Genomic DNA, 18,295 nt, shown 5'->3' on the forward strand with positions numbered 1-18,295 from the left:
ACGCCTCTCTCTCTTTCTCTCCATTTCATTTTTAAACGGACGCTGAGAGTACTACCATCCATCGTTGGATCCAAGCCATATTCACACGTGGCCGTATCTTAATTACTTTTTGCAACGGTCGGAATTTTCAAGTTTGGTCAAGCCTTAACAGTTAACATGATCGGACGGCTCAAGGCAACTAATAGCACAAATGCCATATATCATCAACTTCATTTCTAATAGAATATTAATTTTTTGGAATAGAACTTTTTTGTTATGGCATTGTTTTTCCTCCAATTCAAATAATTGATGTAATTTAGTTTTCGTGTCACTTAAACTTTAAATTATTATTTGATTTATCAACAGGAAGTAATCATTTTATTTTGGATCCATAAAAAAAATATAATATAATGCGTGATTTAGTTATGACTTATCTATTTCTGAAATTTACATTAATTTAATTACATGGTAAAGTGGGAAGATATTTAAATTTAGTAGAAAGTAGCAACTAAATTATAACATTTTGGACATGTCAACTGGGCCTTGAAAATATTGTCTGTCAAATGGGCCGTAATTGTTTCAATTGAATAAAATTGCATTGGCAGGCTTTTTAGCATTCAGAAAATGAAAATGAAAACGAAATTCTTAGCATCTCATGTCACCTAAAGGCAACTCAAATTTTTAGTTGAGATCCGGAGTGTTCGATTTGTTAGTGTTACGACACAAATACTAAAGGAACCACGACCACGAAATGGTTTGAATTCTGATTACACGATGCTAAGTCCTAACGAAGTAACGCCCTTGGCCTTGTATTATTAGAAATGTTAGAATGAATGGCATCGAAGTGGTCGTGCCGGAGTGGTTATCGGGCATGACTAGAAATCATGTGGGCTTTGCCCGCGCAGGTTCGAATCCTGCCGACCACGTTTTATTTGTTTTATTAATACAACTTACCAGGGTTTGTAGCTTCGTCATTTAATCATTTCTTATCTCTCTCAAATATCTTTTCACTTTTGAGTGTACAATCATTTGTGATTCTTAGATGAATAATTACTTGCATTATACTACGCACTCTTTCTCTTAGTGTTTTCATTTAGTAATTGAAAAATGTAGCAAAACAATCAGATTTTAACTGAGGTTGCTTCTGACATTAATGTAATTCTTTAATCAATAAAATGTAGCAAAACTCTCTCTCTCTCTCTCTCTCTATATATATATACCTCTTAAAAGTCACAAGATATGCCCCAAAGTTAAAAGCTCTCTTCTTGTCATAATGTTCTTTCATTAACCATTTCTCACCAAACTAATTGCAGCACTAAACTAAACACCAGCGAAGCCAATAAAACTTAAAACATGGAACAAAAAGGATTAATCATTCTAAGCCAAAATGGTACCAGTATTACGACGGGCCAACTTATTAATGATATAATCAGAAATTTTGGAAAATCATAAATGTATTTAGAAAAATGGAGCTGCAACTAAAACAAAGCCAATAATTTGCCCAAAAGAGACACCAGTGAATCAGTTCTATTTCTTAACATATGATTCTATATTCTTTAGCCATCTAATAAGCTCAATTTTATCCTTATTCATCATATAATCATGCAAGAAGTTGGCCATGTTGTCATCCACCCCTCTATTTTCCAAATATTCTCGAACTTGCTCTTTTGCTTCCTCTTCTATTTTCCTACAGAAAGCAAGGTCAATAGAAAATTAAAAATAGATAGACGAAGTATAAATAGGAAATGTAACCTTGGATCCAGTTTGTCATACCATATAGATTGGAACTGGCATATCATTGGCACCGCACCGCATTAGCACAAAGAATTGTTTGCTTCTTTATATACTCCAAAACATTATATATGGTATTGTCAATTTGTACAGCTTTTATTTTCAATTACCCTCTCTTTTTGGGTGTTACGGGTGTATGTCATGTAAGGTTTCTCTTTTTAATTTTTATAGGTTAGGAAATAGGAATCAGCAATGCTACAAGCAAGTGAGCAAGTAACTGCACAAATATATGCAAATGATGAAAACTCTTAGCTTTCATGTAAAAGTTACAAACCCAAAGAAAAAATAGTGGAAAATGTTATTACTTGAAATTGCGGCCCATGTATGGCATCCCAGTGGGCCCATTCTGCCTGAGGCTGAGGGGAAAGGCATTCTCCACTACCAGCAAATCGGGCCACGCTGAGCAAACAAATCCGAAAGTAGAGCCAGCATGCGAAACTTCCACGACCAGGCTTATGTGGAGGCGGGGCCCACGCTCGTATGCCTCAACTTTCTTATAAAGGCTGAGGCCAGGGTTAGGGTTAGGGTTAGGGTTTGCAGCACCATCGAACATGGTTGCATCAATTTTTATTTCTTCACCAGGATTATAGGAGGTGGATTTTAAACGAATCCATTGCTGACCGGGGTGATCTTGTATGGTGTACAATTTGAAGCGTGACATAGGCTGATATATAAATATATTTATTATTATACAAAATTAATGAGATTGTCAGTGATCTTGTATGGCATTTTGGATGCTCAAATGGGGATTAATTGTTATGATAAATGTAAATAAGTTTGATTAATTTGGTACTTTGGATGCTCAAATTTAGATAGAATTTAACAATAGTACCAAACTATAGCATACGAGCGAATTTAATGAGGAAAATAATTACGGAATGAATGCTTAGAGGAGAGGAGAGGAGAGGAGAGGAGAACCTTGTAAGGAGGGTTATGGTCGGAGAAGTAGGCAATCTCGGAACTCAGAATTCGTACAAGGTTCTCATCGAAGGCAGCCGGGGTCGAAGAAGAAGAAGAAGAAAGTAGAGCGGAGGAAGAAGAGGAATGTAGGGTTTTGAGCAGAAGAGACGACGGAGAAGAAACGACGGGAATTGTCTCGGCCAGGCGCCGCAGCAACCGCGCCATTGGAATTGGATTTGGAATTGGATTTGAGATCGTAAAAGAGAGAAAATTATCAAGTCATTTCGCTAATAAGGGCCGTCCACTTTTGGCCCAGCCCATTAATTTCCCAATCCAATATTCCAATTCCTTTTTTTGTTTTACAATTAAAATTATTTCAACCCTTGTCGTTTAAATTAAATAAAATAGATCCGAGCAAACGAGATCAATTTGGCAATAAGAGTGGGGCCCACACGTATCTGGCTGGCAGACGGTCCCCACTAGAGTTGAAAATTGATTTACTTATTATTAGTCTAACGGCTATTTTTATGAACCAACCGTTGGGACTGACTACTGCATGTCTTACTTTCTCTCCCTTTGAAAACCAAACCAAACCAACTTCATTGTTATTCCAACATTTATCTATTTGCCTTTTCATCTCTGTAGGCTGTAGCTGATCTCTTTAAAAATTAAAAATTAAATGGCAAATTCTTACAGACCCGCCTACTACTCCTCCATCCAGCACTCACTCACCTCCATTTGCAAATCTCTTTTCAAATCTAACCGCCGACGTCTCCTCACAGACGAGCAGAAACACTCAGAAGCTCTCAAATGGCAGCAGGACCAATTCCACAAGATACTCCACCTTACTGCATTGCACCGCGAAGGAATTGTAGATGAGTCTGAGGTCTCTGCATTCCGTGCCACCCTCCTTGAATCAATTGCAGCCACCCCCAACCCGACCAACCAAGAATCACCACGTCTCACCCGTGATAAGCTTCTCTTCTTGCAAGTCAGTCAGTTATTTCAACTCGATCTCAAATCTCCTCCTATGACCTATATATATAATATATACTTCTGTATAATTTATTTATTTATTTATTTGGTATTTACCTTAATTAATTTCTTTTCAATTAGGAATTGTTACACTCGAAATGCATCTCTAGCGAAGAGTACCATACATTCAAAAGGCCGCTCTTACAAAGACTTGCAATTCTTGGTGAAGAAATTAGTTCTCAAGACATAAAGATGGGTAACCCAGAATCTGTAGTGGCCACACAAAAGACCGTACGGAAAGAACAGGAAGAAGAAGAAGAAGAGTGGTCAGTTATAGACTTACAGGACCCTACCACAGAAAATCCCTCTCAGAAACCAAAACATAAAAACCCAATAAAGCAACTCATCAAGTCATCTAATAAAAATAAAGAGAAAAAAGAGAATATTGTTGTTCTTATTTCCAAAAATGAAACAAAACCATCCATTTTGACTAGTGAGAAAGGAAAGAGGAGAGAAAGAGAGGGTGGTGAGAAAAAGGGGGGTTGGGGCTTGGATGGGTTTAAGAGGTGGAGAAAAAACGGTGGACACGAACAAGAGGAAGAAGAAGAAGAAGGCACGGCGCGGCCCTGTTTGGATAAATTAGAGAGATCTGATTTTTTATTTGATAATGCGGCAAATGTCATAGCAACTGACTCTGATAAGGTAATTACACCATTTAGTTATACTGGTAATTAGTCCTGATGCCCAACTTTTTAGATCTAATTAATCGCATACTAGCTATTCGCATTTCAGGTGCTAGGGGATAACATAAAGAAGGAGCTTTCTTGGATCAAAACGGAGCTGTCAGCAACAAACCGAAATGTCCATTTTTCGTATGTTTCCAGTCCATTAATAGATGGTTTATTTATTTATTTATGTATGTATGTATTTCCTTCATGTTTGCCTGCATATTTGAATTGGTTATTAATTTTCAGGGATGAACAAGTGGAAGCAATTTCAACAAAATTACCCATGGACAAATCTGATCTCAACAGCTACTTCCCCAAGTAATATATATATAATCTCAAATAAATTAATTAAGACGGACAATTTCATATCAGATTGTTATAATTAATTTGAGGTTGAATTGCAGGGCATGGTGCGATAGGCATGGTGACACGGTGTTACAAGTAGTTAAAAAAGAAATGAAAGAGCGTGTGAATTTGAATGTCACAAGCACAAGCACAAGCACAAGCACAACAATGGAAAGCAATGCTAACAAAGACTGGGTACATTTTGACGATTCAGAGAATTTTCACCCAAATCTCTTTGGCAATTAACCCCTTTCCCTTTCCTTTTTGTAAATTCTACTTTAATTTCCTCTTTTGCACATTTAAATTTATCTATTTTATTTCTTTGAGAATTGGATTTATGCTGTTGTAAGAAATCATTTGCCTTTGTGTGTCACTTGGAATTATATATGTTCCTACTTGAGTTGCTAAAAATAACAACGACTTTGCAAATTCTGGAGTCTACATTGAAAATTTTGCACTATAGATCGACTAGACCGTATAAATTTCATCAAAGTGTTCGGCACATGTAAGACATGATTAATAAGCATAAAGAACAATTTGATAAAGCTTTATACCAGTATAACTTGACATTTAGAAAGATACTTGATTTAATTTCAAGCTAAAATAGAAACGTCTTTTCTGACTTTTACAAGTATAAGAGAGATGGTGTTTCTGAGGTATTGAGAAGAAGAAAATATGACAAAGGATAAATACGAAGAGACATTGCCTTCAAAAGAAGCGGGCCCACACTACAAATTTCAATGCCACATTGACGGAAATTCAACCTATAAGAAAAAACGTGATAGTTCATAACGTACAACGTACAGTAGACGTTATAATTTTTACCGTGGATTACTTCTTGGAGAGTAGAGAGAGGGCACAGCTTCTCATAGTCCTATACTCATTTTCACCGTGGATTACTTGTTTGATCTAGGAAGAAGATCCAACGCCACTGACATATAAAAGTATTAATATCATGTATTATAAATATTTATACTGACATATGAAAGTATTACTATCAAGTATTATAAGTATTTATCCCTCATTGTGCAAGTATTTATAACTATACTTGCAAATATTTTTTACATATGACAGTTGCTGACATATGAAAGTATTAATATCAAGTATTATAAGTATTTATACTGACATATGAAAATATTAATATCATGTATTATAAGTATTTATACTGACATATGAAAGTATTAATATCAAGTATTATAAGTATTTATACTGACATATGAAAGTATTAATATCATGTATTATAAGTATTTATACTGATATATGAAAGTATTAATATCAAGTATTATAAGTATTATATGCAAAAAAAATACTTTCAAGTATGGTATAAATACTTGCACGATGAGGGATAAATACTTCTGTAACGACTTGTCCGAAAGTATGTCATCATGGATCTCATTTGAAAGAGAAAATTACATAAAAAACATTCGTGGTTTTAGATTCGCAAAATTTCTCATAGATCATGAGAAATGTGGACGAGATTGAAATGAGATAAAAAAAACTCACCTCTAAAAACGTACATGGTACCCCATGTGATTTGTGATTCCCCCCACCCTCCATGAAAAAAAAAACGTGCATGGTCCCCTAAATACTTTCGTGCTTAGGGATAAATACTTTCGTTCTTATGGATAAATACTTCTGTACGTAAGTATTAATACCTTATGAAAAAAAATGACAGCTGGAGTTTTTTGGCATTTTGTGCGGGGTTAATTGCGGGGTGAGAGGTGCGGGGTTAATTATCAGCTTCCTATTTTATATTTATATAGTTTAATTATTATGTTTAAGGTTGGTAGGTTTTATTTATACTGTGACATTTTTTTTATTTTTAAGCTATTTTGTGCCATTTTTTATAAATTATAAAAATAGTAAAAAAAATTTTAAAAAGTAAAAATTAGTATTCTACAAGTTCATTATATAATCAATTTACTGAGCTATTTAGACAGAAAATTAGAAATGAAAAACTTAATCGGAAACTTTAACTCAAGTTTTGAGACTCTTCCCTTAGTTTTTTTGTAATTCTAAATATTGAAAAACAGCGAAGCATACATTAACGCATGCATCTTCTCACAAGCTTTCTGAAAAGTGGTCATTTGCTGAATTGGACACTCGAGCACTATTTTATGATCGTTTAAAGTTTCGTAATTGAGAAATGACTTGCAAAATAATTGATAGAGATGCATTATAATATAAAGACACAGATCAAAATTGTTGGAGCATTCATATACAATTGTCTGAAAGAAAAATGTTTCTCATTTAGCTTTGAAATAACTCAAATAATATTTATTTATTTACTTAATCTTAATTGATTTTGGATTCGGATTGTTTCATATTTAGTGTTAAAGCAATATAGATCAAAATCAAACAATAAGAATATCAAAAAGAGAGAAAAAGAATAGAAACCATCAAAGCAATAAGATTGAAATCATTATATACATACTAAACAATCTCTTTAAAAAAAAATAACATAGCCAACTGCGCCACAGTGAGTTTATCGGACAAAAAAATTCATAGCAAACTGTCTCACTGTGAGACGACCAAGTATGGAAGCAAACCGCCTCACTGTGGAGCAGGCAGGTTATTTTTCAATTTTTTTTGAAAATCGAGGGTAGATTCATTATTTTTTTTAGGGTATTTAAAAAAAAATAGGTTCAGAATACAAACGAGAGAATTCTTTTCCTACTTTAGTTGCGAAAAAATAACAATGAGTTCTCATATTCTCGAGTTAGCATATGATTAGTGAGATGAGTAAGATAATGTCGAAAAGTGAAGTTCAGCTGGAATTTTCACATTGATTCAAATAACAGAAGCTACGAATTCCGACACAAAATATGGCTCCGTAATACATGCCCAAATAAAGCAGTAATTAACCTAGTAATAATCCTGCCCCCAATTCACTATTTCCGAAACAATGAGAGCAGTTGAATCATTAATGAAGTATATATATATTAGCATCTAGTTGAGAAACCGGCGACAATTTTTGGAATTACAAAAGCAGGGGATCTTTTCTCCTTCATTTTCAGGGTTGAAATGGTAATCGTAGGTGATTTCCTCTCCTGGATTTATATCCCTCTCTGCAATGAATACCACCTTTTTCTCATTCAAAACCGATATTATCTTTGCCACACAGTTTGCCTGGATTATATATATATAGAGAGAGATTATTATATCAGCAAAAAAAAAATATATATATACATATATATCTTGCATGTAATAAGAGAGGGTAGGGGCATCAACAATTTACCGAGCAGGAATGGTTGACGAATCTGGAGATGCCACCTTTGCGAGTGGCATCAATAATATTCTCTTCATCGATGCGGAAGAAATAACATGCACTTTTTGAATGTAGCTTTTGTCCAGATTGGTACTCTTTCTCTCTCTTGTCAGCCACTCTCAGCCTCACTATCTCCCCCACATACTCCACCACCTATATATGTATTACATTATTTATTAATTAATCATCTTTGAATCATCAAATTGGAACCATAGAGAGAGTGATTACTAAAGCTGTGCTTTTTATGGAAATTATAATGGAGTCGGTACTTTTGCGAATGTTTTTCACAATATGATCTGATTAGGTCTCATAATATAATACCAATGTGGCAAGTGTTATTCCAGTAATGAACTAAAGCAAACTTTAATGTTCAATAGTAATTCATATTGTTGATTGATAAGACCCATAATGAAACTAGGCAGTTCAGCATTCCTTTGGAATTATAGCTTTAGACGATACCATGGCACCATGAGGGATGAAGCAAGAAGTGTAAAGTCCAAGTGCATGTATGCGTGATTTATAGACCACCAAATGCTTCCATCCCTGCAATTGCTTGTAACGCATATATTCCTTCTGCACAACCAATGACAAAAACAAAACTCAAATGAAAATAACATCGGAATAATGCCTAGTGTGTTTGGCAACAACCTTTAAGTGGAGTACTGCTGTTCAGAATAATGATAGAATAACACCAGGTGACCAACTCTCAAAGTACATAATTAAAAATTGAAGAAAGGGGATGTGATTTACCTGCAAATCAAGTTCCACATCTGGCGAAGAAAGTGATTTGACAGCCACATCGGTAAATGGTTTCTTACCATTAATCCGAAGCCATGCATTAATTTGTTCTTCTGAAACAATGCAGGCCCTGGAATCACCTTTCGTCGCTATATTATCAAAAGCAGGGTTTTCATATTGTCCCCTTTTTTGGCCTTTGAACACCTATTAAACCATAAAAACAAAAATATATGGAGAACATAATTATAATTCAATGACAAATAGCTGAATTTTTGTTCCATAAAACACAAGGAAAACCCGAGTATGAGGGGGTGGGAGGAGGATTCCATTTGAAGGGACAAACAAGATACTTTTGGATCTTATTTTAAAAAAAAAAAAACTGGCACCATATAGGTCGTATCCTTTACCAGCTCAGAGTTGGGGTATGACAGTAAATTGAAATGCTTCTACATTACCTCTGTCCTTGCACATGTCCAGCCTTCATTTGATGCATACTTCTCATTTCCCTCGATATATAAATTTTCTCCATCTGACTTGTTCACCGTTGCATGATAAATGCACCTCCCATAAAAGCCGACCTTCTCATCATGTTCTCCTTCCACCTCATTTTGTAGTAAACCCTGAATTGCCAATCAAAATTACTAAATGAAAAAGCAGCATACAACCAAAATTTAAAGACTTGCAAAACCAGTTCAGCTGTTCTTTAGCCCTTCATTTATTTTATTTGTTTGTTATCTCTCTTCTTTATTATTTATTAAGCCCTTAATGTATTATGCATAATATTTTGCCAGATGTTCCTTTTTGTTGGTTTATTTGGTGTTATATGCAGTAAAAACCATATTACAACTAACCAAGCTCAGTAATTGCAATGGTTAAAAATAATGGATGCTTAGTACAAAATTAATTTTGCAGCTGATATTTAATCGAGCCAGAGCTGGCACATTTGAGGCTTAGTACAAAATTTATGGTAAGTGGCTGCAGATTGCTGGATTAAATTAAGCCTTGAACGCTTAAGACATAACTGCACAATTGAGGCAGATGTTAATTTTAGGGGATTAACCATCTGGACAACTTAAATTTACAATTCTTTAAATCACTGTTTAGAGATGCAAATTATCCTGTATTGAGCATGCTATAAAGGTTATTCTTGCCATTTAGGCTCAAAACTTCATATTTTGTACCTTTTGGTGAGCACACCAAGGATGAAATACTATGGTACAACCTGAAATTCTACATTTTACACAAGAACCTCCTGGCCGTCTGCAGACTGAGCAAATCTGATACAAAAGTAATAAATATGAAATACCGATAAATTATCTCAAAGTAGAAGGATAATAATGTAAAACATTCTGAAAAGAAAAAAGTATTGCTAGCAGTAGATATGTTCTTTTTGGTGGGCTTCACTCATCATAGCATCTTTTTAAGAAACCTTGCCCCAACAAAAAAAAAAATACAAGAGTTTGTTTCAGTACTGTATTAGGAAGACCAGCATTACCAGTTCTGCTTAGTAGATCAGAAAATCAGTGATGCTTAAAATTCAAAGTTCCACACAATGCATAAGAAAATAACTGGTAACAACACTATCTTGAAATCTATCAGCCAAAACTGTATAGCTTACACTATTTTTTCTGGAAGGAGTGCCAGACAGATCAAAAGAAGCCATGGTGTTAACATTGGGGCACCTCGTACTGGGGGTCCACAGACCACAAACCATGTGGACCCAGTGTACCATGGAACGATTTTCATCTGCTCCGTTGAGTTGAGTACTTGGTCTACCAAAACATGGTTTATGCAAATATTCCATTAGACTGTTTACGAGTTTTCGGGGCTTCAGTGCCCTTGTCATAGCCCCGCCTTGGTATCCACACAGAACACAAACCTACAAAAAATAGGCCAGTTGGAATGAGAACCGATTTAACAAAAAATAGTGGTTTAATGCTACGTGGATGGCCCACAGAGGATCAGCTCCACAATTTGCTCTTTGAACTGAAGCCATGAAAGGTCATATGAGGCCATGAGGGTATAGATGTATATTTTGTCATTTTCATTGTTCTCTTCTTAGCTTGGTTGGTAAAGAATTTGGCAAATTTATTGTTTAATATCATTTAGATAGGCCTAAATAGTGCATATACTTGGCATCAACTATGCTAGTATTACTAGTAGAATCAATAAAGCAGATATGAAAAGAGACAATGGCATACTGCAATATAGTAAAATTGTAAACGATAGTTTGACACAACTTACCGGATCGAAAAAACCAGCCCTACAGGGTCTACAAAACCATGGACCCTTGGGCTGTCGCAAAATGCCATAGCATGCCTGGTGCACCTGCAACATTCATGAATAAAATCAGTTTAGATTCTAACAAATTGCAGCAAGAAGTCAGACCAGGGGCAAAAGTTTCTTTTATTTAAAATATTTGCATTAATGCTGTTTTCATGTACCAGTTCATGAAATAATTTGGTTATTACAGGTGACCAAATGTATCTCTCAGAACTAACAGTGTTGTTATCTAATGAGTTATAAGATTGAATCTGGAATTTGACAGCTCAATAGTTCACCCAAACCTACCTTCCAGAAGGAAGGCAGAGGAAAAACAAACAAAAAAAGGGGAATAACCGTGATTGTGCAATGTTGACACCGCAAAATTGTATTGATATCCTCCTCGGTCGAGCTTCGGCAGACAGAACAAGACAACTCAGAGAGGGAAAGATGTTTATGTTCCTCAGCATGCCTGTAGTAATGATTAAGACAGGGTTTTATCAAACAACAGTAATTGTATATACCAGTACAGATAATACGACTAAACTACTGATAAAAATATAAAGTATATAAATCTTAAAAAGCCAACCTTGACTTTCTCTCATGAGAGGCAGGGAACAACTGACACTCACCACCTGAAAGTGAAGGACTCACATGTATCACATTATTTGATTCTTCTTGCACAAATCCTGTATCAGCATAACATAAATTATTTCAATGTTTTTATTACATACATTCTGAAGAAATCTCTTTTTATTCAATGTATAAAAAGTAACTTGGTCCATTTAGGCAAAAAAAATAAAGATTTGCTTTATTACATCAGAGATCAATAAAATGTACCTAACATAATTCAAGAATAGTATAATATTTATTACCTGTGCCAGTTTTGGGAGAATGCTCTAATTTACTCATCTGCTCTCCCTCCATTATATCAAGAGATATGCTCTTCATTTTCACTCTTTTATTTTTTCCAGAATATTCTCCAAATTCATTTAATTTGGTGTCTTTAAACTTCCGAGCTGATCGACTTAAAGTTGGCTCTACCATAACAGCACTATTCATCGGATTATTATGAACAAGTCGCATACTTTTCCTTAAATCGAGCATTCTAGGATTTTCTTCGGCCAAAGGACTCAATTTTTCAGCCTTATTTTGTAAAAATTTATCACAACTAGTTTTAGTTCTTTGGAGTACCGAGACAAGAGAAACTATTTTCGCAGGTTTCAGGGCATCATTAGTCATGCCATTAGAAATAATTCCAAAATTCCCGCAAACAACAGGCTTGTTTCTCTCGGCACAGAAAGGATGATAACTGTTCTTGTTCTTTGTTTCACTTTCTTTAATCCCTATTTCGCTCAGATATTTGTACTTGGGCTGTTTTCTGGCTTCAAGGTGATTCATTGGTCCATGGTGGCCTGGGTCTACTTCATCTTCCCTATTTTTCTCAGAAAATGTTCCATTTGCATTAAAACAACTCATTGGTCGACGATGCACCAAAGCCACAGAATTTTCTTCTCTCTCTTCTGAAAAGGCTTCACTTGTCTTTGAATAGGTCACTGATCCATGGTGGACCTGGTCCACCATGCTTTCTACTTTTTTCTTCTCAGAAAATGTTTGATTAATCCGAGGACGTTTCGCAGGTCCACCACGGATCAGGCAAACAGATTTTTTGTTCCGGTTTTTCTCAAGATTGGCCTCATTCATCCCAGGACGGTCCTCCGGTCTGCAATGGACCTGGTCCACCATCTTATCTTTTCTACTCTCCATGCAAAAGACTTCATTTATCTCAGAATGATTAGTTGGTCTATAGTGGACACGTTCCATCGTTTTTTTGTCTCTCTTTACTAGTCTAACATCATTGCGCGGCTTCTTGGCCAGGCTATCAGTTGTCATCACAGGTCGCTCTCTTTTAAGGGCACTAGATTTGTTGGTTGCACTTAGAGATGGTTGTATTGTTGTACAGATTTCATGCCTCTCATCAGATGAACCGCATTTCTCGACCAATGAGGCCTCATCAGCTGGTACAGGTACCAAAACCCTCATGCCAGCAGAACCCAACTCCAAGTTTTTATCAGTTTCAACTGATACTTCAGTTACAGCAGGAGCTGATGACCCTGAAGATATACTTGAGATCACTTTATCACTGGTAAAGAGTTTTTCCGGCACATCTTTTAATGGAAAATCTTTTCCCAAGAAATTCTTTCCAGGTGCATCCTTCCATGAGCACTCACACTGGGAAGAAAGCTTAGGTCTTTTGTTTGTATCTCCAACGATGCGGTCTTTGTCTTCTTCTAACAATAAAATTGCATGCTTATGACATCTCGAAATGCAGTGTGCCCCACAAGTAGGCAATGTTTCATGTGTACTACTGGAATCGATTTAAAAAAAAAAAAAAAATGGGTGAGCATCATGCTAAAATAGCACCCTTACTGGAAGCTACTACTTGTACTAGTACTCCAGAACAGTAGAAGTTTAGAAAAGAAATAACCTGATGCATGTTGGTTTTTCACTGTCACAGATACAGCATGCACTTAACCGCTCTCTAGAACAAACCAGGCAAGAGGGTATGCACCTAACTGGAAATTTGCACACATCACTGTGATTACCGCATTGAAATTTGTGGACATGCTCCTCGTGCAATGTTTTGTTGTTATTATCTTGGCCAGATGAGTTTTGGAATTTCAGATTTGACAGGCAGCACATTCTTCCATGCAGATGGGTTGTTTCACAAACTCTTGCACATCTTTCAGGTTTATACCATGAATTATCTGTGAGGTCAAAACCATGGTGCTTGAGGTTCTGTATCAAAAAACAATGATATTTAATCAAAACAAAAGTTAGAAGATTCATGACTATCTTTGTTCTATGACATAGTGATCACTTATTAATAAATTACAAAATAGTGCTTTACCAGGCTCTCTGAATTTGGAGAACAAGTCCTCAAAGCATCACTAACATTGCAAGTAAATCCACCAGAGCGAGAGATATTTGAATTGGAGCCTAAGTTAGAATTCTCATCATCTATTCTGACAAAACCATTCTTGCATTTATCCAGTGCCTTTTCATCTGAGCCTCTTACAAACTCAGTACCATTTCCTAAAATATCATCACCCGATTCCACCAGATTTTTCCTCTCAAGGTGAGAGAGAAACAGAGAGATAAGTGAGTTTTTGGATGGGTCGCTAGTAAAGTCATCAGACGGCGAGGTCCTATGCGGATGTGTATTTGTAGGAATTGTATTTACCAGAAATTGATTGAGGCGTGAGTCTTCCTTTTGAGGAATTTCCAAACGTCCTGAGTTTTCATTTGAAGACAAACCTGCAGTCACAGTGCATCAAAGCAAATAACGCATCATTCTTTTTTTTTTAAATGGTAAGCAATTGCCTACTTATTTTCGTTAAGCTAAATAAAAAGAATACAAACAGAGAAAGAGGGAAAAAAAAGAGAGGAGATAATACAAGCATTGTCCGAATAAAGAAAAACACAAAAAATAACGCATCATTCAACAATTGAAAACTAGTTTAGCGACAACTGGCAACAGTTATCATATGATTTGAGCCCATTCTTTCTTTGGCTCCTTATTAGTAATGACAAGTTAGAAGAGGACAACAAAATTATATTTACAATTTCAAAATTCAGGGGTATTTGAGTTTCAATTTGGCTTAATTGAATTGGAGAAATGGTACCAAATTACTCTGACACTGCACTAGTCAGGCCATGTAGAACTATTCGAAAGAATGTATAATTACACTCACCTTTACTCACTGCAGGCTGGGAAAAGTGTGTTGCTTGCACATCTAGTGCAGTGGTGCGTTGCAAGGAAGTTGGGTTTATGACTTTTGATGAGCTATTAATAAGGTTCGGTGGTTGTCCGAGCTTCAATTCAAATCTCGAAGCAAAAGGAGAAGAAGAGATGTTTTCTTCATTCCTGGCACTATTCCCGAGACTTACACCTTGTCCCATGAAATTGGATACATTTGCACTATGGGAGACCAACTGAAACCCATTTTTTGGCATACTTGTACTGGTTTTTCCTTTTTGTGCAGCTGAGGTCCAGTTTGGTGATAAAGAGCTGTTATACTCGTTCAGATTTCTATTTAGTGCAGTACTGGTCTCTGAATTGGTGGGACCTACCTTGTGGAGCTGGTTCTGGTAAACAGTTTTGTTATTGGATCGAAAAACAGACCCATTTAGAGAACTTGATTGAATCACAGATGCTTGTAAAGGTGAGTTATCTGGCCAACCCCAGTAAGTGCTATGAACCTACAGGAACCAAATTAGGAAATTGGACATTACTTAAAAATATTATGAGTAGCACCCGTTTTCTTGCCTTATATTTTTTTTAAATGGTTGTTGCAGTTGATCTAGTGCTTGAAAAAGGTTCTGTTATAAAAGAAATAAGACAATTGAAACAGAAAGAAAACACTTACTCCTAGAAAATGTTGGGCCCAGCGAGAAATAGTCATGCCATTTTCCATGTACACACTTTCACCGGCCTTACTAGAAATGCCCCCGGAATGCTACAAAATGTAAATACAATAAAAATGGTTCTTTTACATATAACGAGGCTAATTACAATACACCATTCAAATTCAGGTACTTGCTTATTATTCATGAATACTAGTTTTACTAGTGTAGCAGATTTTGATGCCAGTTAGATGTGGTCTGGGTACGGCTCAGCTGGATCATATCAACTGATTATTGAATGCTATGCAGAGTACGAATAAGTAATGTGCGTGCATGTGCATGTTTACATATGTCTGTTCTGTTAAGAGTTGCTAATACACCAGCTGATTCAGGTCCCACAAACAAAAACATCAAATGACAAATAACAGATTCAGAAGTAAATAGCAACCTATAGTTTGGTAATAAAATTTAAATTCACTAGATAACTTGTGCTTACCTCACAAAACTTGGCCACGGACATTTTAGACCTATGACAAAGGCAAACAACTCCAAGATGTCCCGAATCAGCAAAAAACAACTCTCCAACTGAATTAAATTTGCAACAGTTATTAGTGATAATCTAGAAACTATAAAATTCTACACCCCAAGCCAATACAATAGAATCCTGGATTTAAATTGATCATTGGTAAGAAGAAGACGCACTAATTCCAAACTGTACTCCCATCTTATTCCCAAATATAAATTACTAAGAGAAAATGAGCGTCGCACGAACCAGTATTCATGCAAAAGATGAGTCGCTGGTCAGCATGCCAAGATGACAATGTTGCATTAACGGGTGTTTTCTGGGGAGCCCGAAAATCCAGTGTTTGTACCCGATAAGCACTCTGGGTATGACCCATATTTCCTGATGCAAAAAAAGGAGATTAAAAAATAAGCAATCTCTGAGGATAGGTTCCGGCCAATTGAGACCGATAATTCTATGACAGTAAGGGAAGTGGTGTACCAACACTAATTAGAAACACTGGGTACTCTTACTGGAGCAGTAGAACAGTTGATAACAGTACCCATAGTTGTAATAAACAGCAGGGTGCTACCAGCATACCAGTACAGGTATTAGTACAGAGATGTACCTGATACCGTATTAATATTGTTTGATATACATTCCTGATCAAGGCTGTAAGATGTAGAAGCAGACAGACATGTTTTATATAATGATAGGAAGCAGAAATTGTATAGCACATAGACGTACCAGTTTTGGGGAAAAGCATGTTGTGGGGATGTTTTGCATAAGTTTGGAGAAAAGAAGCGTGGGGAATGAGTTGAAGGGCATTATGGGAATGTAGGTTGGGAGAAAATAGAGGAGGAGGAGGAGGAGGAAAAGGAGGGATTATGGAGTTTATCCCCATCTGCAGCTGCTGGGAAGGAGCGGGGATCGCAGCCTCCGACGGCACTGGCGACCAGCCGGAGCTGCATTTTGGAGGCCACGAACCGCCGTTCATGGCCCAGCTGTTCTCGCTACGGTGGGATGCTTTGCTTTTGAGAAAGAGAGAGAGAAACAGAGCAGGTGGAGTTTACAACTTTTCCAATCCAATAATTGCAGTGCGACCCGACAGAGGAGAACAAGGAAGGAAATTGCAGAGGATGGGATTTTAGAGAGAGAAGGGGGAACGAACGGCAAACAAATGTTGATTGGTCTTCTTTTTTAGCTTTTTGCTCTCTCTCTCTCTCTCTCTCTCTCTCTCTCTCGCTCTCTCTGTGCCTCTCTGTGGTGTGCAGCAGCAGCAGCAGGTCTTTTCTTTTCATCTGGGGCCCACGGACAGACAAATTAAAGAGAGAGAGGTAGGTGTTGAATGAATCCGGTGTTCTACACCGAACTATCTCTTTGTAGATCTTATGTGACAGGAGGAGGATAGTTTCTCCATGTGGAACGCCAACGAATCCATGTCTTTGTCGACGGGTTCCCCGTCGCTTAAAAGTTAAAAGTAACGATGTTAATTTATTTTACAAATTTGGTGGTACAGATGTAACTGCAGTTGGCATACGAAATGCAACATGCATGGGATCATATCATATCATGTATAGGAAAGAAAGATTTGACAAGTATACCGACTACCGAGTCCCATGATCCTATTACTATCTACTGACCGCTCTTTAGGCGTATCCGGATTTTCCAAGTTACCTCTTCAATCTTCAATTCTTCATGCATGCCAACAAACCAGTTGCTTCACATCGGTTAAAAACTTAAAATCCAAATGACAATTGAGTTGCTTTTTATTGTTCTTAAATTGGTATTAAATGCAGGTTACTCTGACCTGGAACTCTGGAAGGGAAAATAAGTGAAAGAGAAAGAGCACTTGCTATCAAATATTTCTTTCTTCTCGGTACTTTTCACGATAAATTTTAATTTAGTCAGAGATGAGATATTTATTTTTTCATTTATTTTATTTTTTTTCTAAATTTTCAATGAGGAATACCGAATACAGCTGTTTTTTTTTTTCTATTTTATATAGATTTTAAGTAGTCAAGCCAGTTGAGCTCTATTTTTTTTCTTTTTTCAGATCGTTAGTGGTGGACCAGTACAGAGAGCTTATTATTTTTTTCTTTTTTAACGGATTTCTAAATGGTTCGATTTGTTCCCTTTTTAACTGAACAGGAAAATCTCGGTTTAAATGGATCAGTTCGGTTTAGACTTCTCAAAACCAACCAAAGCGAACCGACTGGTCGACTGTGATTTTATTGGTGTTATAATGATTTCATTAAATCATACCAGACCAAACCGAACCGAACTGAACTTCAATCGTTATGTATGACAATGTATTATTTTCGTTAATAATTGTACCAATAGGTTTACTTTAGTTTGAATCGAACAAACCGAAATTTACTTTGGTTTGTTTGGTTCGGT

At 36.3% G+C, this 18,295-nt stretch overlaps 3 protein-coding genes and 1 non-coding gene across 6 annotated transcripts; 2 read left to right on the plus strand and 2 right to left on the minus strand.

The window, feature by feature from the left end:
* Positions 1-823: 823 nt before the first annotated feature.
* TRNAS-AGA (transfer RNA serine (anticodon AGA)) lies at positions 824-905 on the plus strand. The gene has a single exon. It is a non-coding gene; the product is annotated as a tRNA-Ser (tRNA).
* A 435-nt stretch (positions 906-1,340) lies between these two features.
* On the minus strand, positions 1,341-2,897 carry LOC144548542 (uncharacterized protein At2g39795, mitochondrial-like). Its single transcript, XM_078297242.1, has 3 exons — positions 2,689-2,897; positions 2,076-2,434; positions 1,341-1,666 (listed from the first exon to the last, which is right to left on the minus strand). Exons 1-3 carry the CDS (start codon positions 2,893-2,895, stop codon positions 1,507-1,509), a joined length of 726 nt encoding a protein of 241 aa, XP_078153368.1. The 5' UTR covers positions 2,896-2,897; the 3' UTR covers positions 1,341-1,506.
* Positions 2,898-3,279: 382 nt separating this feature from the next.
* LOC144548551 (uncharacterized) lies at positions 3,280-5,100 on the plus strand. The gene is made up of 5 exons (XM_078297252.1): positions 3,280-3,661; positions 3,787-4,347; positions 4,438-4,517; positions 4,620-4,691; positions 4,778-5,100. Exons 1-5 carry the CDS (start codon positions 3,350-3,352, stop codon positions 4,962-4,964), a joined length of 1,212 nt encoding a protein of 403 aa, XP_078153378.1. The 5' UTR covers positions 3,280-3,349; the 3' UTR covers positions 4,965-5,100.
* A 2,415-nt stretch (positions 5,101-7,515) lies between these two features.
* LOC144567629 (uncharacterized) lies at positions 7,516-16,993 on the minus strand. Of its 3 annotated transcripts, none has more exons than XM_078317811.1 (18): positions 16,643-16,993; positions 16,166-16,297; positions 15,890-15,978; positions 15,417-15,506; positions 14,742-15,249; positions 13,898-14,304; positions 13,475-13,785; positions 11,862-13,351; positions 11,576-11,675; positions 11,344-11,458; positions 10,969-11,052; positions 10,343-10,603; positions 9,906-10,001; positions 9,180-9,344; positions 8,737-8,928; positions 8,446-8,559; positions 7,957-8,139; positions 7,516-7,847 (listed from the first exon to the last, which is right to left on the minus strand). In XM_078317811.1, the coding sequence occupies exons 1-18, from the start codon at positions 16,890-16,892 to the stop codon at positions 7,668-7,670; spliced, it is 4,767 nt and encodes a 1,588-aa protein (XP_078173937.1). In that variant the 5' UTR covers positions 16,893-16,993; the 3' UTR covers positions 7,516-7,667. The 3 variants fall into 3 exon arrangements, with proteins under 3 accessions (XP_078173937.1, XP_078173932.1, XP_078173942.1); XM_078317806.1 differs by having other exon boundaries at positions 11,862-13,354; positions 16,643-16,992; XM_078317816.1 differs by lacking the exons at positions 15,890-15,978; positions 16,643-16,993 and having other exon boundaries at positions 11,862-13,354; positions 16,166-16,298.
* Positions 16,994-18,295: the final 1,302 nt, after the last annotated feature.

Source organism: Carex rostrata, chromosome 2 (assembly GCF_964058835.1).
Source record: "Carex rostrata chromosome 2, lpCarRost1.2, whole genome shotgun sequence".
Taxonomy (NCBI): domain Eukaryota; kingdom Viridiplantae; phylum Streptophyta; class Magnoliopsida; order Poales; family Cyperaceae; genus Carex; species Carex rostrata.